This window comes from Lepisosteus oculatus, chromosome 14, assembly GCF_040954835.1.
Source record: "Lepisosteus oculatus isolate fLepOcu1 chromosome 14, fLepOcu1.hap2, whole genome shotgun sequence".
Classification (NCBI taxonomy): domain Eukaryota; kingdom Metazoa; phylum Chordata; class Actinopteri; order Semionotiformes; family Lepisosteidae; genus Lepisosteus; species Lepisosteus oculatus.
The window spans coordinates 3,320,483-3,345,401 of NC_090709.1; the positions used below are offsets into that span (position 1 = coordinate 3,320,483).

Sequence of the window (24,919 nt, forward strand, 5' to 3'; positions counted from 1 at the left end):
GATTCATTTCTGTCTTTAGGTATCCCTATTACCTGTAAAGCACTTTGAGTGAAGTGTCAAGAACAGCGCTATGTAAGAGTAAGGAATTATTATTTAATTTATCCATCAGTCTATGTAGCAGTGTTACTTTTCCACCAGGTGGCGCCAAACCAGCATCACAGAGCAGACGGGAAACAACTCGCTCAGATCAACTGGAAAAAAGGAGAAATGGCATCTGAGAGCTCAGTGCTCAGCCCTGGTGAGTTTTCTCTTGTTCTAACTGTCAGAGTGTTGGAAAGGGAGTCACAGGGGGTTTCTTCTCTGTCACAGAGCACAGCAACAGCTGGAATAGTTTATTTCTGTCTGCTTAGAGTTTGTTGTGCCTGTTAAACGCACGGGGTCTGAACTAGGAGACAGATGGGAACTGATTTACTTTTAGTTTCTACTGTCATAAAACTATAAAACCTGATGTGCGTGGATTTGTGAATATTTCACTGGCTTTTAATCAGAAGTTGTAAAACTTGATTCTTCACTTAATATGTACAAACACTGTTTCCTGATGGTCTTCAGTGGTGTGAACCCTGCTTGTTCTCTGAAGCTGTTCAGTGATGTGAACCCTGACTGTTTGCCAACTGTGTTTAGTGATATGAACACCTGACTGTTCTCTGACGGTGTTCAATGCTGTGTGCCCCTGTCTGTTTTCTGATGGTGTTCAGTGATGTGAAACCTGACTGAGTGTTCCCTGACAGTGTTCAATGGTGTGAACCCTGGCTTTTTGTTGATGGTCTTCAGTGATGTGAATGTTGACTGTTCGGTGAAGGTGTTTAGTGATATGAACCCCAGTGGTTCACTGTTGGTGTTCAGGGGTGTGAAGCATGGCTGTTTGCTGATGGTGTTGTGTTCACATGAGTGTTAATGACAGCAGCAGACATTATCAGTCATGGTTGTTACCTGGGTGTTTCTCAGAAGCAGTCTTCACTGTACTGTTTACAACAACTGAGAGCTGTTTCCCAAAACATTAGAAGAGAAGACTGGACATCTGGGTATTTCTTCAGAGTAGTCAGGGTATCAACTTTATAAACACTTACTTTCTTCCTCGAGACTCGGAAGCGCTATCCGCTCCCTCTCTCTCTCTCGCTCTCTCTCTCTCTCTGCCTTCTTGGCCTCTTGGCAGTAAGGAGGCAGAGAGAGAGAGAGGGAGAGAGGGAGCAGATAGCGCTTCCGAGTCTCGAGGAAGAAAGCAAGCACCGCGGGCAGGCCACGAGTACCTACTCCCAGCCAAGAGGCCAAGGAGGCAGAGAGAGAGAGCGAGAGAGAGAGGGAGCGGATAGCGCTTCCGAGTCTCGAGGAAGAAAGCAAGCACCGCGGGCAGGCCACGAGTACCTACTCCCAGCCAAGAGGCCAAGGAGGCGGAGCAAGAGAAAGGGGGAGGGGAGAGGAGAGAGCAGAGAGAGAGAACGTTGCTGCCAGATCCCACCCAGCTCAGCTGCTGCTTGGCCTTAACCCCCTAGGCTCAACCTAGAGCGATACCAGCTCAAGCACTCTTCAGGATCTTCGATCGCCTTCTAGACCTTTGGAAAGACAAGAACTGCGGGCATACTGCAGGCGGTGATGCAGCCTGTTCCCCAGAGGGGCTGCTGGGTAGGAGCTCACAAACGTGTGGTGGTGTTTCCCCTGTAGCAGATCTCCTTACTTCCACTCCTGCCTTGGTTGGTGTCCGAGACCCTGTGAGCAGTGAAACCACCTAACCACCTCCCTCCTGCCCAACTGGGCTCCAGTGGTCTGGTGCTTTAGAACCTGTGTGGCACAGAGGAATGGGACAAGTCTGGGACTGAGCCGACAAAGCAGTCAGAGTAAACTAGCCCCCCTGGCACTGAACTGTTAAAACATGAACAGCAGATGGAAACGCTGAAGGATGCTAATACGTAGTATTAATACTTATAATTCATGTTAATTAACAGGGGCTCAAACCGAGTGGTGTCTTTTACCTGAAGCAGAAGTTCCTTGTCAGGGAAGTTTTAGGAGCTGCAGTAACATGTTCACACTCCTACGTCACCAGAGGCTGTGGAGGTAAACGAATGTGAAAGTGTGAGCCCAGCTCTTCAGGAGTGAACACCAGACTCCAGACACGGAGAAGCGATTCCTGTAAGTACAGAAAGTAGAACTTTACAAAAACAGAAAACACAAGCAGGATGGATGAAGTCACTGGGCTGTCAGAATGCTGGGGTTTTCTTGGTAACAATCAAGTAGTGAGATTTAGATTAAAACTAACTGAGCAGAATGTGTTGCAGTGTCTCTGCATAGTCCTGCCTGAGACTGTCCTCAGAGCCCAGACCTGTAGAGACACTTCTGGAGACAAATGGTTGTTTTTTGTGAATTTCTGGAAGCTGGTCTGCTTTGATGAAATTTAGTTTGTAATTGAACTCTAATCTAAACTAATTTCTCATCTGCGTTTCTAATGAAGGTGAAGGTTGGGTGTTTTTCATCTCTGAGATAGGAGGGGTCATCGCAGTAAAATTAAAAAAGGTGTTAAAAATTTAAATCTGCATTTTAAGATGGGGGAAGAAGATGGGAATTTTTATCAGCAACTTCAGTTGACATTTTACCAAGTTAGTCAAATGCTGAGGTTAAAATAACTTTTATCTTTCAAGTTCTCTCAGTGCTTATTGGAATTCATTTTCTCTCTGTCCCATTTCCATTGGCTCAGGTGAGAGCTGTTTTTTGACATGAACAGACACGTTGGGTGTCAGACTGGTTAAGTGGGATTTGTTATGTACAGTGGAGATAAAAGGTCTACACACCCTTCTGAAAAATTATTATGCAGGTTTATGTGATGTAAAGCCAGAAATCAAGATAAATCATGTAAAGGCCTGGACTTTGCGATTTTATGCCACTCTTCCTTGCAAAAAAAGTTCAAGCTCCTTCAAATTGCCAGGAGATCTCCTGTGCACAGCCCTCTTTAGATCATTCCAGAGGTTTTCTATGGGATAGAGGTCTGGGCTCTGACTAGGCCATTCCAAGACTTTGATCTTTTTCTGAAGCCATTCCTTGGTTGACTTGGATGTGTGTTTGGGGTCGTTATCATGTTGGAAGGTGAAATTCCACTTCATCTACATCTTTCTGACAGAGGCCAGCAGGTTTTGTGCCAAAATATCTTGATATTTGGAGCTAGTCATTATCACATCTATCTTGACTAGAGCCCCTGTCCCAGCTGAAGAGAAGCAGCCCCAGAGCATGATGCTGCCACCACCATGTTTCACAATAGGTTTGGTGTTCTTTGGATGATGGGCTGTGTTGTCTTTGTACCAAACACATCTTTTAGAATTAAGGCCAGAAAGTTAAACCTTTGTCTCATCAGACCATAAGACATTTTCCCACATGGTTTGGGGTGATTAGATGGGCTTGGATGTTCTTTTTTGTGAATAATGGCTTCTGTCTTGCCACCCCACCCCATAGCCCAGACGTGTGCATAATACATGAGATCATTGTCACATGCAAAGAGTGACCAGTACCTGCCAGAAATTCCTGCAGCTCCTTTAATGTTGCTGTAGGCCTCTTGATAGCCTCCCTGATAAGTTTTCTCCTTGTCCTAACATCAACTTTGGAGGGTTATCCTCATCTTGGCAATGTCCCTGTGTCTCCACTTATTGATGATAGTCTTCACAGTGCTGCATGGTACATCCAATGCCTATGATATTCTTTTATACTTTATTCAACTTTATTGTCATTATACTTACAAAGGTGCATAGTATAATGAAAAGTGTTCCTCATTAGTCACTCAGGTGCAGTATATAAATAGGACAGAAGATAAGACAATAGACAGTAACACAATAGCAATAACAGTAACGTGTAATAACATAACATAAATAATATGTAATAAAGTAATCAAAAACTGTGCAAACAGAGAAAATATAACAGGACAAAAACAGTGCAAGGTAATTCTTGGAACAGTGCAAAAATAGTATGGTTAAAAATAGTATGGTTAATTAATAAATATTTCGACCGGTACAGTTTTACTGGGCTATCGAGGGGACAGTACAATTTCGACTTACATGTGTGTGTAGTGGTGTAGGAGTACAGTCCTTGTGGGTATAGGAAGACATTAGGAGACCTCATAATATGATGGGAGGGAGTGGGAGAGATTTCATACCCCTCTCCTGATCGGTACCTTTCAACAATAAGATCTCGTAGATGTTTTGTCAGCTCCTTGCAGACCAAGGCTATCCCAGTAGGATGCAACCTGAAAGTTTCAAGGAAATCCTACAGGAACAGCTGATTTTTATTTGGGGTTAATCAGAATCACTTTCATTGATGGCAGGTGTATGCTGCTTACCTTTGGACATGATTTTAAATGTGATTGGTTAACTCTGAACACAGCTACAGCCCCCATTATAAAAGGGTGTGAACACTTATGCCACCAGGGTGTTGTAGGTTTTTTAATTTCAATATTTTTTTCCTAATAATTATCTATTTGTTTTTCTCTTTTATCTATTTTTTGTTTGCAAGGTCACATTAAAGATGGAAAAATGTATGACATGATTTATCTTGATTTCTGGTTTTACATCACAAAAACCTGCAATTTCAATAAGGGTGTGTAGACTTCTTATATCCACTGTAACTACTCTTCTGTTTGTGCTCAACTGCTCATATGAGTGGGTTCTGTCAGACCTGTAGCCAGTGTAGTTCAGTTGGCACCTACAGTATTAATCATGTCTACCTGTAATAATTGTGTTCCTTCTTCAGAGACGTCCTGATCAAAACACTGTATCCCATCAACTCCAGGCATGAGAGGAACTGTATATAGTGTATATTTAATTAAAAATCTTATGCTTGAAACATAAATAATTGTATTGTAAAAATCTCATTATTACTTAATACTTATAAACTACTGTTCCTACAGACAGATACTTTAGGGTAGATATTTATAAGTTTGTTCTTAATCAATTATGAAGTTAATATAGTTTTAATTAGTACAGTATAGCTCTTTAAAACTCTCCTGAAGTGGAGAAATGGAAAATATGAGTAAATATGTTTCCTTTTGTGTTCTGCTCTGCCTGCTGTAAAGACAAAAAGTTTTTTAAACTTGTCAATGTGGGACACTCTCTTCAGACTAAAGAGACTCAGTTCCTCCATCCTGTCAGTGTGGGACACTTCCTTCAGACTAAAGAGACTGAGTTCCTCCAGCCTGTCAGTATTAATATAAAGCCTGTGCCCCAGACTGGCAAATGTGAAGACATTCATGTGTTGTCTTTGTGTGGTGGTGTTTTCTCTGTAGTTGATCTTTGTGTTACACTCCTCCCCTGGTTGGTGTTTGTAACCCTGTGAGATGGAGAAAGATGAAAAAGGGGAAATTTTATCACCTCCTTCTGTACATCACCCGAGGCTGTCAGGTCAACAAATGTGAAAGTGCAAGCCTACTTATTCAGGAGTTCACGAGTTTGGGGTTAGTGTTAGTTTTCGGGTTTATTATTATCACTTCTCAGGAACCTGTAGCAAGGGCTCCCTGTTTCTGTCCAGCAAACTGTTTGGCAGATATTTTGGCTTCAGTATAGCACGTAGGTCTGCTCGGCAGTATTGGATTTAATCCAGCTCTTCTCACTGAGCTCTGCAGAAGTTTTCAGCGCCAGCGTCGCCCAGCACATGAAGTCAGTCTTTGGTCTAAGCAGCAGTCTCTGCAGCCTCAGGACAGTGCATCAGATACTGACGCTCGCCAGTCCATCTCATCTGCACTCGAGGCTGTACCTGTTTCTGACTCACAGTGTTTGGCAGCAATTTCAACTTTAAGTCAATAAGGGCCTTATCTCTGCACGGCACCCTCAGAGGCCTCCGGGGTCTTATATCTGCGCGGCCTCCAGCCAGCCTCCAGCTTTTAGTTTCATACTTTGACATCTTGACATCTTGCTTCATTTTTGGTTATTCTGCTGCTAGACAGACCACGAAGCAGATGCTACATCCAAAAAAAGTCACAAGCACTCAATCAGTGAGACCATTCACCTCTATTTTTCTTTGGCTTGTGATTTTTTTACCCTTTTTTCTCTTTCTCCTTCAAAGCTACAGCTCTCCCACCATCTCCAGACAGTCTCCTTCCGCTGGCAGAACTCTCTGCAATTGCGACAGCTGTATTCAAACCAGTCTCTCTGCTGCATCAAGGCAGCTTTTTTTCCAACTTCCTATTATTTTATACAGCTCTGGTTTCAATCAGCCTGCCTTATTACTTCATCATCTCTCATTAAAACCCTGAAGAGGTTCCGCTGTGAACCTGCACTTGGAGCTTGGCTTGTCATTAAGCACTGTGCCGAGATCTCAGGGCCCACAGCATAACATTAAGAATGTATTGTAGTAAATAAATTTTATGATATGGCTTGCCAGGATCCCTGCCCTCCATCGATAATGACACAAATCAGCAGTTAAAGACTCTGTGTATCACCATGATATTGAAAACCATCGGGCTTCATACCTGGGCAAACAATGTATTTCCTCTACTTTGTGATGCAGTTGACTTAGCTCTGCCTGAAAATACTGTGTAGTTTTTTAATCAATTCTGGGAAAAAATAAGGACCAGTGTTTTTTTCTCTTCTTGGCCCAGAAGAAGTTGTAATCCAAAACCAAGTTCTTACAGCTTTCTCTTTTCTCCTCTTTTTCTGATGAAATAGGACAAGATGGAAACCCCAGAGGAGTCTTTCAGAGAGAGAATGGACGAGGTGAGACAAGACCTCACAGAGCTTCAGAAACTGCACAAGGGAGGCAAAGACCGAAACAGTGCTGAGGTGAGAGAACTGGAAGACAAGATTCGCTCAGCCCTTGACGTTCCTCAGGAATGCTGGGTACCTGCTGGAGAGTCTCTAAAGGAGCTGGTGGAAAATCTACACCAACAGCTCAACCTTCTGGAAGACTCCTCCCTGTCTCACCCTGGGAATGTTCCTGATGAAGATGTGTTAAGAAGCGCGTCTGGAGGCCTGGCTCTGCAGGGAGTCTACTGCACTGGGATTCTGGAGAACATGCTGGAGAAGAGAGAGCAGCTCATTGAGGTTCCTGAGGGCTTCTCACTGCACAGACCCCAGCACAGCTCGCTTTATGAGAAGGAAGCATTTTCCTCCTGCACATCTCTGACCTTCTTCCAGAAGGTCGTGGAAAAGCTCGGCTACACTTTTAGCATTTCAGCAAAAGTTAGATTTAAAGTTTTTACTGTTGAAAACACAACAGAAAAGTCACACTGTACTAAAGAACAGGGGAAATCTCACACATCCTCCTCTGAAGAGTCCTGCGTGTGGAAAACGATGTACAGTTATGTCCCACTGGCGTCCAGCTTTATTCAGAAGGACAAACTGAAGCTGTCAAGTGCTGCCATGAAAGACCTTAGAGACATAGAAGCAGTGCTGATCAACAGTGATGAGGGTGACATGACCCCTGAGTTACTGGACAGAGTTGGTGAGTTTTTCAAGAGATTTGGTTCCCACACTGACCAGGGTCCTCTTCACTTTGGTGGGATGTTCTGGTGGAAGGCCTCTGCTCAGGGGTTCAGCAGCAGTGAAGTCACACAGATGAACAGCCTGATATCTGAAGCCTTACATCTCTATGTTGGTGCTGGATACAGTAAATTAACCTCTTTATGTTCACCTAAAGAGAGCAATGTCGCTGGAATCAGAAAACATTTCTTATTACTGAAAAAAATATTTTTTTTCAATCACTGCGCCTAAAAGTGAAGTGAGCGTGTCTGCATCACAGCTGAAAGGATCCTTTACTGGGAGCTACAGTGAAGCACAGATGAGCAGAGTGAAGCTTTCTGTCTCTAAAACTGGGGGTCCTGCTGAAACCAACAATCACCTGAAGTGGAAGTGTGCTCTGGTCAGCAGTAACAGGACCTGGCAGGTGATAGACAGAGGAACCAGTGTGATTCCTGTTTGGGACATCATCCTGTCTGCTCACACTCAAGACTTCACAGACCCTTTCAGACTGAGCAGCAGCCTGCTGGAGGCCTACTGAAGGATCACAGGGCAGGACGCAGACCTGATGTTGACACACATTGTTAATAAAATGAAAATGGAAGATTTTACTAATTTGCTTCAAAAACTGGGAATTCAGTCTGTGTATTCCAGCAAAATTGAAAAATCAGAGGTTCTTGTCATTGACAGTCTATCACTCAGTGCCAAGAAGCCAACAACAGAGACACAGCTGTGTTCTTACTATCTCTACAAGCTCATGACGCTGGACTACAGTGCTCGGTTTTTTGTACTGAAACTTCCAGATAATGAATTTAAGAAAAGCAGTCCAGACAACCAGTGTTCCAGTAAAAACAAAACGAGTGACTTCTTCAGCGTTGGACAGGAGGAAGATGAAGAGGATAACAAACTAGACTCATATATTCACCCCATGGACGTCCACATGGCTGTGTTCCACTGCTCTGGTGACTTCCTGAGAGCGTTCGTCTTCAACAAGCTCTCCACCTGTCAGTTTGCCTTGCCCCTCCTGGTGCCCAGCCCTAAGACTGGGGCAGTGGAGCTCCCTCTGTGGGCCCTGAGGCAGGTCAAGAGGTCCTGGTGCAGTAAGGAGCTCTCAGTGAGAGGCAGCTCTGTGAACACAACTGCAGGGACATGTTCAACACTCCAGTGCCAACTGTGTCCTTCATCAGGCTGGGATCATCCTCCATCTCAAAATCCCAGGACCTGAACAGTGTCATCAGCCCCAAGAGACACAATGTGTTTTTCCACCGGCACTGCAGGGGCAGCTCCCCAGACTGCCTGCTCATGGACGGGGTGGTGGAGATCGCCTGGTACTGTCCAGGAGGCAGGAAGGACGACGTGTTCGACAGCTGTATAGCTTTCCTGAACCTTCACGGAGATGCCAGCCAACACCCAGAGCAGCTGCAGTTTCTGATCCCAGAGTCTCCGCTGGTTGGAGAAGAGAAGAAGAAAGCTGAGGCTCTTTCCAACTCTCCTGTCCCCCTGATCTGTCTGTTTGCTGGACAGAGTAAAGTCCCTCCAGGAAATAATCCAACCAAGGTGAGACTGGCAGCCAAGAACAGGAGCGAAGGTAATCTGACTGATGAGATCAGTTCACACATCAAACACTGCATCTCCACTGTGAACAAGACCTCCAGCCTGCAGACATACTTACAGGCAGCAAGACGACAGCAGTTCAGGGTGGATGAAGAAAGCGAATTCTGTACAGAAGGGAAGGAAAAGGCCAAGATTTTGTTGAATCTGTTGAAAGAGGAGAGATTATGTCAGGACACCCTCTGGAGCTGACGGACGGTGATGCTGCCCATGTGCCCCTGGTGTGGATTGAGGCCGTCTTGGACAAGCTCACTGAGAGACTTGGAGACAGAAAGGTGTTTGTCCTCTCAGTCCTTGGAGTCCAGAGCTCAGGAAAGTCCACTCTGCTGAACACAATGTTTGGGCTGCAGTTCACAGTGAGTGCAGGCAGGTGCACCAGGGGAGCGTTCATGCAGTTAGTGAGAGTGAGTGAGGAGGTCAGAGCCCAGCTGCAGTATGACTTTGTCTTGGTGGTGGACACAGAGGGGCTTCGGTCGCCAGAGCTCAGTAATAAAACCTCACTGAGTCATGACAATGAATTAGCAACTTTAATTATCGGGATTGGGGACATGACTCTTATCAACATCATGGGAGAGAATCCGTCTGAAATGCAGGACATTCTCCAGATTTGCGTCCAGGCATTTCTGAGAATGACAAGTGTTCAGATCAAACCAAGTTGTATTTTTGTGCACCAGAATGTTGCAGAAGCTTCAGCGAATGAGAAGAATATGGAGGGAAGGAGGTGTCTCCTGGAGAAACTGGATGAAATGGCCCGCATTGCTGCTACAGAGGAAAAGCATGAAGTTACTGGCTTCAGTGATATAATCCAGTTCGATGTGGAATCACAGGTTTTCTACTTCAAAAACCTTCTGGAAGGAGACCCTCTGATGGCTCCTCCCAACCCCTCCTACAGCCAGAATGTCCAGGAGCTGAAGATGAAGCTCCTCAGTGTTGCTCAGTGGCAGCCTAGAGTGAAGTTTCCCTCACTGTCCGAGTTTAAATTACGGATCAGAGATGTCTGGAACGCACTGCTGGGGGAGAACTTTGTCTTCAGCTTCAGAAACACCCTGGAAATGTTGGTTTACAGTAAACTGGAGCAGAAGTACGGAGAGTGGTCATGGAAGATGAGGAAAAGAGCCCTGGAGATACAGAACAGACTGAGCAACCAAATTAACAATAATATAGTTCAGGCTGTGACATTGTCAGATCTGATGAGAAAATTTAATGGGGTTTACAGCACTCTGACAGCTGAAATAGAGAAGTATTTTAAAGAGGAAAAAAAACAGGAGATCTTGATTAACTGGAAGGTGAATGTTGATAAAAGATTTGAGATCCTGAGGAATGAGCTCACGGAAGAAACCCGAAAACAGAGCAATGAACTGATCAGACTGAAGAAATGCCGATTAGAGCTGGACAGGAAGAAATCAGAATATGAATCAGAACTGATTAAAATGAGCAAAGACCTGGCTTCCAGACTGAAGGAGCAGAAGCTCAGTGATAAGAAAGTGGAGGAGCAGTTTGACAGACTCTGGAAGAGCTGGGTGACCAGAGTGTCCTCAGAGCTGCCCCCTGAGGACATCAGAGCCACAGTGCAGAACATCCTGCTGGAGAAATTCAAGAACCAGGGAGATGTCCTCAACAAGATTGTCAACAGAGAGGAGATGTTCCAGTTCAATAAGAAAAAACACATCAAACAAAGCTGGGCAAGATCTGTATGGAACACAGTTACTTCTCAAGACCCACAGTGCGAGTTTCATGGGAATGAACTCACTCAGCACATACAGAGAGCTGTTAATAAATACATTGACAGGAGAGAAGGGGAGAAAGTGGATTTCAATGAAAACTTCATCCATGAAATCCTGGGGCTGATAAAAAGTAACATAACTGATTATGAAAAGTCTACAGAGCAAAATATATTCACAAAGGAGTACAAGTTTGAACTGTCTGTCTATCTGTGCTTTACTGCAGCACCACAATTTGAGAAACTACACACAGCATTCAGGAGAGCTAACGATCCTCTGATTTACCTCGAGAGTAAGAGGGATCAGTACCTTGACTCTTTTAAGAGCTTCTGTAAAGGAGCCACATCTGTCACATTCTTTGTAGATTTTCTGTGCAGATGTCTCAAACCTGCGATCCAGCAGGCAGTGTGTGCTAAGACCTGTATCCAGATCACAGATGATATGAAATCTAACTGCCCTGCTTTCAGTGGTAACAGATCCAACCTGGAGAACCACATTCTGAGACACCTCGCTGAGCAGGAGGACTTTGACTCCTATATGGAATATATTAACCAGCCAAAGGATTATTTTGAGAGGTTTATAAGGGAACGTGTTGAAAGATACTGTAGAAACAACAGTGATCAACTGAGAGTGATGTTTAATACCAATCTGACTGACCTAGTACAGCAGGTTATAACAGTGAACACTACTGTCACTGCAGCTGTGAGAGAGAGACATGGTGGTGCCACCTTGTGGCTGGATGACTTCTGTGTAGCACTCAGTGATCATATGGAGCTCCCCAGACAGGACTTCAGAAACATTGAAAATGAAGACATCACAGACCTGAAGTTCCTCAGAGAAACGATGGCCAGATCACTTGAGGAGATACTGGAAAATCTTCAGAAAGAAAGCAGCAGCAAACCTGACCTTGACTTAAAGATGTTCAGACTCAGACCTGATGAGATTCTGTGTGAGGCGCTCAGTGGGTGTTGGGAACAGTGTCCCTTCTGTAAATCCATCTGTACAAACACCATCCCTGGCCATGAGACTGACCACAGTGTCCAGTTTCACCGATCAAAAGCTCTGGCTGGCTGGCATCGCCGTGGCACTGATGAATTCTGTTGATTTTTGTACCACTTCAGTCAGCAGTGACAAGAGATTCAGACCTTTGAGTTCCAGTAGTTCTTTCCCTTATAAGACCTACAGAGCAGCAGGTGAACCTTACAGTAGATGGAGCATCACCCCAGATAACAGCGAACAGTCCTACTGGAAATGGTTCATCTGTACTTTCAGGTCACAGCTGGAGGGGAAATTAAAGCTAAAATTTGAAGGTAGTGGTGAAATTCCCGATGAATGGAATACAATTGAAAAGAGGAAATGAAGTAACTTTAGATCTGAGAAAGAAAAAAGTACCATTAATAACATAATTTAAAGATGAACTTTTCATATCAATGTCTTTTTGTATAAACTGACACCTGCAATGGTGTAAAAATGAAGTGATATCAAACAAACAGTTCTACTGGAAATGGTTCATCTGTACTTTTAGGATAAAGATCGAGCAGGAATTTGGACTGAAATTCACAGGTCTGGATAAACTCCCTCAAGACTGGGACAGAAGCACAAAGGAAGCAGCCCTCAGAGACGTGTAGTAAACCCACATCAGTGTAAATATTTAGGTATTCAGGGACACCAATGTTCAACCTGATTCAGAGGGATTATGGATCACTCCTTTCAGGAGCTCACCTACGGATCAAGTCAGTCTTACAGGTCCTCATATCATATCGTCATGCTCATCTGTAACAAATCTGATTATTAATGAACAGATGAGAAGCTCTCTGGGTTAGATATGGTAACATATGGCCTTCAGATTGATTTAGGATTGAGGTTCCAAAAAGAGAACTGTCTCCCAGTAAAATTATTTCAGTACTAGAATTTCACAGAAAGCTCTCACTCAACAGACATTTAGACACTGAATAGTGAATGAGTAACTGCAGATTTCTGCAACTATTGTGTTATATTTTAACCTGAAATTGGTTTTATCTTTAAACTTTATTCTGACATTTGTTTTGCTGTTTGTGAAAAGTCATTCAGAGTTTGACTAAGGAAAGTCATGCTGTATTTTGAAGCTGTGGGTGTGATGTCCACAGGAAATCAAGGCATTTGCTCTCATACTCCATCAGGGGTCGGGTTTTCTGTGTAGGAAAATTCTTATGTTTACTGTGCTGATAAATTCTTAAATCCTCTGGTGTGTGATTAATGGAAACAGATTAAAATAGGGAAAAAAATGATATACTGCAATAGAAACACAAAACATTGAAATGGTAATTGAAAATTGGTGACAGTTGGTGACAAAACTTTCTTCTTCTCCTGTACTGACAGATGGGATAATTACTGCTTCTAACTAAAATATCTAATAAAGGAAATCACAATCAAATGTGACAAACTGTATCTTTTTACAAGCATTAAAAAGTAGTGACATTTCACTTGGGTTGTTTTCTTCATTTTGAACTGTTTGTTGTTTGACAAACATACAATTTTGCAATACATCATACCAGATTAATCTGCCAGTACAGCACCTTCCAGTTTTACAATCAGCGATTCTGTATACTTTCTTCACTTTCAGTCAAATGACACTACAAGTCCAGACCACTGAAACCCCCACCATGGTCAAATTATTAGGATCCCTACTTAAAGATCTTAAAGTGTTCCGACAAAGCCTGAAATGAAATAAACAAACATACCATACAACTTCAACACCTCAATGGTTCTGTTTTTATCAGCTGACATAGTAGTGAGCACAGAGCTGTAAACTGTAACTGCTCTACAGAGGGCAGAAATACACAAAATATTAAGTGTTGTTTTCACCCTTTTATACCTGCTACATCTTAGTTGCAGGGTAGTGCAGTGGTTAACATCGCTGCCTGGCTTCAGTTCCTGGGGGACTGTCTGTGTGGTGTTTGCATGTTTGTGTTCACTTGGGTTTCGGGTTAATTGGCTTGTAGGAAAATTGGCCCTGGTGTGAATGTGTGTGTGTGTCTGTGTGTACCCTGCGATACTCACAGACACACACACAGACTGGCGGGACGGGATGTCCTGGTGTGTGTGAGTGTGTGTTTGTGTGTCTATGTGTGCCCTGAGACAGACTGGCATCCCGTCCAGGGTGTGTGAGTGTGTGTTTGTGTGTCTGTGTCCAGGGTGTGTGTGCTGTCTTACACCCATTGCTTGTCAGGACAGACTATGGCTCCCCTGCAATCCGGGATTAGAAAATGGACAGATATACAAAATAATATATAAACAATTATATTTCTATTGGTAAAAAAGCCCTCCATACAAGAAATACTACATGGTGCAGAGGAGTGTACTGTTGTGTACTGTTGTCTTGTACAGAGGACATCTTGTTACTGACCCACACACACTCACCAGTAGGAGAATATGGTGACTGTGGCTGTTTTTCCCAAGTGTGTCCCTAAACCATATTGCAATATGAATAAAGACCTTACTGAGTGAATGAGAATTACATTCACATGAAACAAATGGTCAGTAATAATTCTGTAAAATAGGAATCTTCACTGGTATATTAATATATATTTTAATTAAAATGTTATATTTCTTCTACCTGCTACACTACATCTGTTCTCACCCCTCCATCTGGGCAGAGAGGGTGTAAGGTGCGGTAATAAGCCAAGACCCCCTTTATGATTTAAAAGATTATTAACAGGTTAATATAGTCAAAACCGTCCTTCGGATGAGACGTAAAACTGAGGTCCTGACTCTCTGTGATCATTAAAAATCCCAGGGGTTTCTCGAAAAGAGTAGAAGTGTAACCCCGGCGTCCTGGCCAAATTTCCCATTGGCCCCTACCAGTCATGGCCTCCTAATAACCCCCATCTCTGAATTGGCTTCATTACTCTGCTCTCCTCTCCACTGATAGCTGATGTGGGGTGAGCGTTCGGGTGCACTATGGGTGCCGTCGCATCATCCAGGGGGGGCTGCACACTGGTGGTGGTGGAGGGGAGTCCCCATTACCTGTAAATTGTTTTGAGTGGAGTGTCCAGAAAAGCGCTATATAAGTGTCAGCAATAATTATTGTTATTATAAAATGCCCCTTACTGAAAGCAGAAATATACAAACCAGCCCGCGAAGGAGTAGGTGTTTAATAATATAATAATAATAATAATAATAACAACAACAACTCAAAGGTACAAAAGTCAAATCGTCATTGATAGAAGCCGCCAACAGTTCCTGCTGCAATGCTCTGTTATGTACCACTCTCATATTTTCATTGTTTAATAGAGAGACTCGGAGAAGGGTGAATACTCGTGTGTCTTTACTTGATCAACCTCACTTCCTCCCACATTTCCGGGTATTGTGGGTAATGTAGTACACAAGCGGCTCGCCAGATACGGCAGGTATCCCACCTGTCAGCTCCTCACAAGCAGTTTGCCCATCAGTCAAACACACAAAATCACAAGTAATAATAATAATAATAATAATAAAAAACAACTTTATTTTATATAGTGCCTTTTAAGGTGGCTTCTCAAAGTGCTTTACAGAATGACAACAATAAAACAAGATCATACACAAGATAAAACACAATTACAATATACAGAGGAGAGCATGGATGGTGGTACTAAGAAAAGCAGAGAGGTGAAGAATGGAACCAGTTCAGTAAAGGCTTTTCTGAAGAAGAAGGTTTTGAGTCTGGATCTGAAGGAGTTTAGAGAAGGTGACTCTCTGATATCCTTGGAGAGAGAGTTCCAGAGCTTGGGGGCATAACGGGAGAAGACCCTGTCACCCATACAATGTAGACGGGCTTGGGGGACAGTAAGGAGAGCAGAATTAGAAGAGTGAAGGTTGCGAGGTGGGGAGCAGAGCGATAATAGTGCAGACAGGTACAGTACTGAGTTGCCAAGCCATGCAGAGCCTTATAGGTGCGCATGAGGATTAGTCCCCACAGAATTTGACCGGAAGCCAGTGCAAGGACTCCGGGACAGGAGTAATGTAATCACTTGCATTAGACCTGGTCCGGATTCTGGCTGCTGAATTTTGGACATACTGCAGTTTGTTCAGAGTAGATTTAGAAACTCCAGTGGGTAGAGCATTACAGTAGTCAATTCCTGAGAACAAAAATGTGTTGATCAGCTTTTCAGCCACAGTTAGCGATAGCATAGGGCGTAGTCTAGTGATATTTCTGAGGTGAAAAAAAAGATGTTTTGACAGTATGCTGCACATGTGTGTCGAATATTAAGCCAGAATTGAATATTACCCCAAGGTTTTTCAATTTAGACTAATAATTTAAAAGAACTGGGGTGCTGTTCATGGCAGAGAGAACAGGAAAGAAGCACACCCCCAAGTTACAGACATTAGTGTTACAAGTATATACATATACACTGTTACAATTACAGTACCTCCAAAAAGTATACATGACATATACAAAAAATACCATAATAAAAACATGATCAAAACAGAATATTAATTTAAAATTAGTTTTCATTTTTGTGTTTGTTCTTGTGTGCCTGTGGGTTGTGCGTGCTCCTGTGCGTGAGTCTGTGCTGCTCTGGCTTCTCCTCACAGTAAAGCACTGAGTACCTGCTCCTATCACTGTTCCTGCTGCTGCTCCTGTTGGGCCCCCCAGGGCTCCTGCTAGGGGCCGAAATGCTGCCCTCAGTCCTGCTCCCAGTATCACTGCTCCTGTGCTGAGGTGCTGCTTCACCAGGTCCAGGTGTCTCTCTGCCTCCTCTCTGGCCTTTTCCTTATAGTGCTGCCTGAGTTCCTCCATCTCCCTCCTGTGTGTTCTTCTCTCTCTCTCCTCTCCCTCTCCTCTCTCAGTTCCTCCATCTCTCTCTGCACCCTCTCTCCTCAGCTCCTCCTCCAGCACTCTCCTTCTCCCCTCATCCCTCTCCTCCAGCTCTGCTATCTGCTCCTCCAGCGCTCTGATCTCCTCTCGTGTCTGGATCTCCTCCTCCATCCTGCGGAAGTAGTTCTGCAGCTCCTTCTGGTGCTTCTCCCTTAGTCTCTCCTCCTCCTCTCTCTGTTTCCTCTCCTCTGTCTCCCTCAGGATCTGCAGCTGCCCCTGTCTGATCTGGGACTTGGCCTCCTGGTATATCTTACTGCTGTAGTAGCTGCCCTTGTTTCCTGCTACCAGCTTCTCTATCTTCTCCAGCAGCTCTGTGACCTGAGTGGCGCCCCTGTCCTTGTTGTTGAGGGCGTGATACCTGTTCTCACACTTTCCCAGCAGCCACTGGAGCTCCCTGCTGCCTGTGTGCACAAACTCCTCCAGCGTCCTGCTGGTCAGCTCATCAGCGTGGGTGAACAGGATAATGGTGTGTTCCAGGGCCTTCTCCCCGAATATCTCCAGTGTCCTCTTCTCCTCCCCTGTGGATCGGCCCAGCGGGGTCACCAGGAGGAAGGCATGGGGTCCCAGGGCAGACAAGTTAACACAGAGCCCCACATCCCATCTCCTGTCCCCCTCAGACAGTCCAGTGTGGAGCCAGTCTGGAGTGTCCACTACAGTCACCCATCTCCCAGACACTTGTCCTGTCCTCTTCTGGCTCTCCTGAGTGACCGCGGAGCTGCTGGCTTTGGAGGGAAACTCTTCTGAGCCCAGGATGGTGTTTCCTGCTGCGCTCTTCCCAGCACCAGTCCTGCCCAGCAGCACCACTCTTAGCTCAGAGGGGCGGGGCTGGAGTCTGGGTTTGACTTAATTCACTGCAACAGGAGGAGAGACAGGAACATCAGGGAGGATACACATGAGAGGAGACCAACCTTTCCACAGATAAGAAGAGTTCAGTTTGCTCAAGAGTCAAAACTTAAAGAGCCATTATAAAAGAGACTCATAATCTTTAGCATCAACTAACTAAAGAGTTTTACCGGATGTTCATGATTTTGTGAACTTTTGTCAGAACTTTTCCCCCCCAAAGTGAGTCAAGTTTAATTTTAAAAATCATGTTCATTACCGGCCTTCAAGCAACAACAGTCATGCTGTAGTACTGTACCGTTACAGGGGCTGCCAGGAAACCAATTGGTAGAACAGGAGGATCTTTATGCGCAACCGTGAATCTTGCAGAATGTGGGAATGTGAGGGGTTCAATTAGGAGTGAGATTGTGAAACAGTGGGCTTGGGAATGCAATGCCGTTTGCAAGGGAGAGTGTGGGGCGTGACAGGGGCAGAGTGTAGAAGGAAGTTAATTGAAGAAGGAGAGATAATCTCTTCAATCCAGTTAAGAGCAGTACTCTAGGAGAGTGTGCAGTCCAGTGCAATCATCCTTCTGGTATTTCACTCTGAAACTGATCACACCCAGAGTCAGAGTCCACTGTGTCTTTACTTCAGAGTATGAGAAGAGAGAAACAGGCTTAAAGCTTAGCACCTCTCAGCGGAATAAACTCAACCTCATGTTCCTGGCACCACATCCCCACAGCTGGGCTGTCCTGCAGTGATTCTCTTCCTCAGTGTCAGTGTCAGTCGCTAAGGAACTGTCCCTTCAACACTGAGACCTTCAGTCTTGACCACTTTGTTAAAAAAGCAAAATTCAGACTCCAGGCTGTTCAGTAATTCTCCATCTCACCCTGTTTGACACAGATTCTACAACAGGCTGCTGCTGTTTAGTCACAGACTCACTGATCTGCAGACAAGCTGTGAGTCTTTCAGACTGATGTACAGAAACAGCTCTTGTCTGGGTTTCTAATGAACTGCTGATGGGCTCTTTCATCCATTCCTGTCCTGCAGGACTTCAGAGCTGCCTTTGACACTAACAGATCAACTGAGGAGGCCATCACCACTGCTCTACACACTACCCTCTCACACCTAGACAAGAGAGAAACGTATGTGAGAATGTTGTCGATTACAGCTCAGCATTCAACACCATCATACCCTTAAGGCTTATCACCAAGCTCCAGGACCTAGGACTAAGCTCCCCTCTCTGCAATTGGATCCTGGACTTTCTGACAGGCCGACCACAGGTGGTGAGAGTCAGCACAAGTACATCCTCCACCCTGACTCTGAGCATCGGTGCCCCCCCAGGGCTGAGTAATCAGACCTCTCCTCTACTCCCTATTCACCCACGACTGCATAGCCAGGAACAAGACAAACTCCATCATCAAGTTTGCGGACAATACAACGATCATCAGCTTGATCACGAACGGTGATGAGTCTGCAGACAGGGAGGAGGTAGAAACGCTGACAGCATGAAGTAATGACAACAGCCTCTCTCTGAACACCAGCAAAACTAGGGAGCTGATCGTGGACAACAGGAAGCACCAAGTAACAGACCACGCACCCATTCATCATTCAGCGGGTCTGCAGTGGTCCAGATTTTCAAATTCCTAGGTGTCAACATCATAGACGATCTAACCTGGACCTACCACACCAACCCCGTAGACAAGACAGCGGCTATGCTTTCTCCGCAGACTGAAGAAGTTCAGAATGCCGTCACTCATCCTGACCAGCTTCTACAGCTGCACCACTGAAAGCATCCTAACCGGCTGCACCACTGCTTGGTGTGGTAACTGCTCCGCCCACGAGCGCTAGGTCATCCAGAGGGTGGTGAAACTGACTCAAAACACTACCGGCTGCGCTACTGAACACAGAGGATATCGACTCTGTTAGATGCCTCAGGAAGGCCAGGTCCATCTTCAGGGACCCCAGTCACCAAAACCACAACTTGTTCTGTCTACTTCCATCTGGAAAACAGTACCGAAGTATACAGACCAAGACCACCTGGTTTCGTAACAGCTTCTTCCCCCAGGCAGTAAGACTACTGAACAGCCAACCACAGCAGATGCCTGCAGTTACCTCCTTGAACTGCACTCTCAGGACACCTACGAAGAGCACTAAATACCTCCTACCCTGTACCCTACTACTGTCAGGACACCTAAATACCTACAGATGCACCCATTCAAAATGGGTGGGGTATTTCGCGGTATACCCCGGTGGGCGTGTCGCGGTATCACACAGTATCACGGGGTTAATCGCGTCATTTGACGTCATGCCGGAAACTATCCGGCATCACCTTGTAAAACCACCAGGAGGAGCCAATAAAGCTTAACCTCTCATGTACAGCATTTGAGTTTTAAATTTAAACTGTGTATTATAGCATGTTAATCATCAGTCATTAAAATGTTGGTATATTTTATGGAAGCAAGATTGCTCAGTTGGACAAAAGTACACAACCTACCTTCATCAGAAATATTTATGCATCAAAGCCTTTACCGAAGATATTACTAATAGTATTAATAATGAATGACTTTGGACAAGCTGTATACTCAAAGTATAATTTCTTTAGCACATTTGTACAAGCACTTGGAATCTGTCCAAGCCCTACTTTGTCAGGCATTTTCTTTTACTTCAACGGACATAAAAACTCCCTTGCTTTTAACAGGGCATTTCATAATTTCTAACTACGAAAATTATTTAAAATGCGACACTTATCATTCAACTAGAGCTCAAAATATCACAAGGATCCTCAAGAGCACAGCAAAGACTGTATTAAAAGATACTTGTATCAGATACATGAGAATCCAGGCTTTTTTATCAACGCTTTCTTTTCCGTATACCAGATATTATGGAACCACTCAGATTAGAGGAATCGGTACTTTAAAGAAAAAATACACACCGATATTCCATTTCTCCCTAAACATTTTAAGCATCGAAGTATTTAACTAACATGTGAAATAGCGTGTGAAAAAGTGGTAGTTTTAAGCTTTTCTGCAAATATAATATGGAATCGCATATCTAAAGAAATTAATAACGATATGATTATATTCGTGTACTGCGACAGGGCTGTGTAGGGCTGTTTCGCCTCTCGCTTCATGTGACTTCCCTTGTAGCCCACTGGTCTACATGCCTGATTACCAACTCACGGGTTGTGTGTTCAAATCCAGCTGGCGTTGTGACTTTCCTTTAAACAAACATCTCTTCGAAAAAATAGAATAGCGATATTATGGACAATCAATTGACTTTTATATTTCAAAATATCACAACATGATCGAATCTAAGTCATTTTTGATAACAATGAATAGTCACCTTCTTCCCTTCTGACAACGGTCCCTGCTTCTGCTTCCTGCTTCTACTGTGTGTGTGTGGGGGGGGAAGGGATCCCTTCAGATCTCCCTTCAGATTTAAAAGGTTATTAATCATATCTTTGGTGTCGCATCTTACCAGTGCAGCTGATCTTTTGCTGCCTGGGTGGGTGAACTATCACAAAGCTTTAGAGAACCTAACATTTCTATTATCAACAAATTGTAAATTTGTAATAGAGTACATTTTTATAGAGCATTTCACAATTACGCATTTGTTTCCAATCATGCAAGGTACAGTAATTTTTGAGAATCGATTCACCATGCCTTTCACATGCTCATAAAAGAGATTGATTTAGGAACATAAACATATTACCGTATGCAAACTGTACTGTATACAGTATGTATATGTATATTTAATGTCTTAACTGTGCCCGTTTAAGTATTGAATATTTGTATGGATTTTTACCACTGAAGGGACATCTTAGTACCTGAGCATAAAAAGAATAGGAGCATATTGTAACGCGTGTGAAGGCCATAAACGATATGAATTTTGGAACTTAAACATACAGTATATGGCTTGTCTCGGTAGTTTAAAGAAAACATACACACCAGTATTCCATTTCTCCCTAAAAATTTTAAGCATCGAAGTCTTTCATTAACCTGATACTGGAGTCAACAAGCATACTTTTTAGAATTTGATTAAAAGGGAATATAATATGGAATCGCGTATCTAAAGAAATTAATAACGATATAATTATATTCATGTACCTCAACACAAGAATAGTACACGCTGTACATTGTCTGTTGATAATGTTTCTGTAGTGCTTTTTCAGCACACTGCATGTGACCTTGCTGGTGGCTCTGTGGGTTAGGTTCCTGACTCCCATGTCACACAGTTTAAATCGTAAACGCGTATTTAAATATGTGTTTTTTGATTCACAATCAGACAAATGCAACATAAATTGATATCTTTGTCTTCTAAGTATCTTAATAAACTTTCAGCATAGCTTCCTCCCCGTTTAGATTTATTTTTCTTAGGATCTTGGGAGCAAACGTGGAAAGATTAGATTGTAATCATTTTTATTTGTTAAATACATTTTATAAAAGTGTAATATATGCTAAACATTTGTACACCACCTGCTATAAAGATACATATTGTAATACTTTCGGTTCGGATAGGACAGACACGAGAACTCAGAGTTGCGGAGTTAAAGCAAGTTAAAGCCTTGATTTTATATATCACCTTTAAAAGTGGAATCTCAAAGCAAAGTAAATACCCAACACTGATTGTCATGCTAATAAAGCACCTTGAATTAAACTGAGGGAGAGAGGGGGGAGGGCGAGCAAAAGAGCCAGGAAAGACAGGCAAATAAGATACACTCCACAGACATTCATAACAGCGACATATCATAAAACGTTTGCACATATAGTTAAGTTATTACTTGGTTTTCAAAGTGCAATGAAATAAAATATTGTTGTTTTTATCCTGTAAAGCGTTTTGAGAAGCCACCTTTAAAGGCGATACATAATAGCTCTGATTCTTATGGAATGTGTTCCGCCGGGGATTCAAAAAAAATATTTTTTTTAATCGCGTATCTAAGGAAAATAGCAGTATAACTTTGTTCATGCACAAACAGTGGCATGTTACATTATTAATTTGGGTGTCTCCTCTTGCCAGAAAGCTTTAAATTGCATTTTGAGTGCGGTTTTTGACTTCTTCTAAATTGCATCCCATAAATAAAGCTGATACATTTTAGACTTATTTTAAACTGTATTACAGCAGCACAATGGACAATGCAACGTAAATTGCAAAAATGCACTTGGAATCTGTCAAAGCCCTACTTTGTCAGGCATTTTCTTTTACTGCAACGGACATAAAAACTCTCTTGCTTTTAACAGAGCGTTTCATAATTTCTAACTACGAAAATTATTTAAACTGCGACACTTATCATTCATTCCATTTCATTTCATTCCATTATCAGTCTTCCATTTCTCCCTAAACATTTTAAGCATGAAAGTTTTATGAAACGGTACCCAAATATCCGATTGCTGTATAGAATGAATTTTAATTTTAAAAAATTATTTAATTTAACTAAAATTAAGCTGGAAATCTCGCCCCCTTCTGCTTTGAAAATACCTGTGAAACTGGTTTAATTCGTCACAGCCAGAACTCCCGCAGAGAGGGAGGTTGTACTCGTTAATGTCTTAGCCGTGACACATCATTATATCTCATTTTGTATTTCTATAAAAAAATCGTTTGCCCAGCCACCATTGCTGTTATTGTTTTTATCCTGTAAAGCGCTTTGAGGAGCACAGCTTTCTCACCACTTAGATTACTTTTTGATACCATCCTTACACAAAGCAGAAACTTGTATTTTCCGATGACATACAAGTGGAAAGATTACAGATTTTAATCGTCTTTTTTCTGAACCAGGGAAAATCTGATCATGTTTCTCTAACAATAATACATTTATTTTACATATCACCTTTAAAAGTGGCATCTCAAAACAATACAGTAGATGTAAACCACAGATTACAAAGTAAATACCCAGACAAACGCAAACGTGTTTTTAATAAAATGCTTTTATTCATCCAGCAGAGAGAGAGCGTAAAACCTGGGCGTAACAGCTGTTCCTTTTTCTGACCACTCGCGCTCTGGATAAACGTCTCACCTGTCCTGTTCTTTGTTTTCCTAATTTGCCGATTATGCCTTCTGCGATCCACTCCTGCCCTCACACCTAAAGAAGACTATTTTAAATTTCTTTGCGCAGTCCATTGTGCAATTAACCCTTGTATGTGCTTTCCTTAAGGTGATGTCACATAAAGGTGATATGTTTTTATTATTGTTATAAACATGATCAGATTTTCCCCGGTTCAGAAAAAAAGATCTAAAGTATACTAGTTAAGAAAAAATAAATCTTGTGGGATTTAATCACAGACCATGTGACATGGGAGTCAGGAACCTAACCCACAGCGCCACCAGCAAGGTCACATGGAGAATGCTGAAAAGGCACTACAGAAACATTATCAACAGGCAATGTACAGCGTGTACTATTCTTGTGCTGCAGTACATGAATATAATTATATCGTAATTAATTTCTTTAGATACGCAATTCCATATTATATTCCCTTTTAATCAAATTCTAAAAGTATGTTTGTTGACTCCGGTATCTCGTTAGTTAAAGACTTCGATGCTTAAAATGTTTAGGGAGAAATGGAATACTGGTGTGTATGTTTTCTTTAAAGTACCGAGACCAGCCATATACTGTATGTTTATGTTCCAAAATTAATATTGTTTATGGCCTTCACACGCGTTACTGTATGCTCCTATTCTTTTTATGCTCAGCTACTAAGATTTCCCTTCAGTGGTAAAATTCCATATAAATATTCAATACTACAACGGGCACAGTAAAGACGTTTACTGTAAATCTTTTTTAACATGAGTATCCCTGTCGGTCAACCAATCACGTACCGTGGTACCGCGCGTCATCGTGCGTCACAATGCGCGACGCAGTAGCCAATTACCTCCGGTACGTGTCTGTACCGCGCACTTTGAATGGCTGCATCTGTAAATACCACCTATCCTTGTGTTACCTCTGCACTATCTGTAAATTGCAATTGTGTAATCTGTTGTATCCTAATGTTAACCCCTATAAATTCCTGTCCTTCTACACTTCTATCCCTCTTAACGAACCTTTAACCAACTCGTGGCGAAAGCATTTCAATGCCGACAACACTGCTGTTTGCTGTACTGTTCGTGCATTGATAAATAAGCCTAGATTATTGATTGATTGTTGGTCAGACAGTCTTGAGGAACAGATTACAGAGATTGATCTGCTGTGTGATGGATTAAATCTAATCTTCCCGATAGAAAACAGTTCAATTACAGCACAGAGGATTTAAACAGACACACATCTGTGTGCCACTGTTAGTAATACAGTACAGAGCGGAGCACAGTATTATTTTAATTCCTAACAGGAAACAAGATGGTTGAATCTCTGAGTTTGATGACCAGTAAAATCAGTGACTCAGTAATAGAGCTTCAATCACACTCACTGTTGGGAGGGTTGAATTCTTTACTGTTCCTCCTCTTGACAGCCAGTCTGGGCTCCTCTGTCTCTTTCTCCAGCTCCTCTTCCTTCAGTGTCTTTCTCATCTTCTCCTTCAGCT

At 43.0% G+C, this 24,919-nt stretch overlaps 2 protein-coding genes and 1 pseudogene across 2 annotated transcripts; all 3 read left to right on the forward strand.

Moving 5' to 3' along the window:
- Positions 1-2,082: 2,082 nt before the first annotated feature.
- Positions 2,083-7,676, forward strand: LOC138243380 (interferon-induced very large GTPase 1-like). Its single transcript, XM_069198948.1, has 2 exons — positions 2,083-2,124; positions 6,633-7,676. The coding sequence occupies exon 2, from the start codon at positions 6,639-6,641 to the stop codon at positions 7,674-7,676; it is 1,038 nt and encodes a 345-aa protein (XP_069055049.1). The 5' UTR covers positions 2,083-2,124; positions 6,633-6,638.
- A 262-nt stretch (positions 7,677-7,938) lies between these two features.
- On the forward strand, positions 7,939-9,224 carry LOC138243381 (interferon-induced very large GTPase 1-like; annotated as a pseudogene).
- Positions 9,225-9,302: 78 nt separating this feature from the next.
- Positions 9,303-11,918, forward strand: LOC138242690 (interferon-induced very large GTPase 1-like). The gene has a single exon (XM_069198249.1). The coding sequence runs from the start codon at positions 9,368-9,370 to the stop codon at positions 11,855-11,857; it is 2,490 nt and encodes an 829-aa protein (XP_069054350.1). The 5' UTR covers positions 9,303-9,367; the 3' UTR covers positions 11,858-11,918.
- The last annotated feature ends 13,001 nt before the right edge of the window (positions 11,919-24,919 follow it).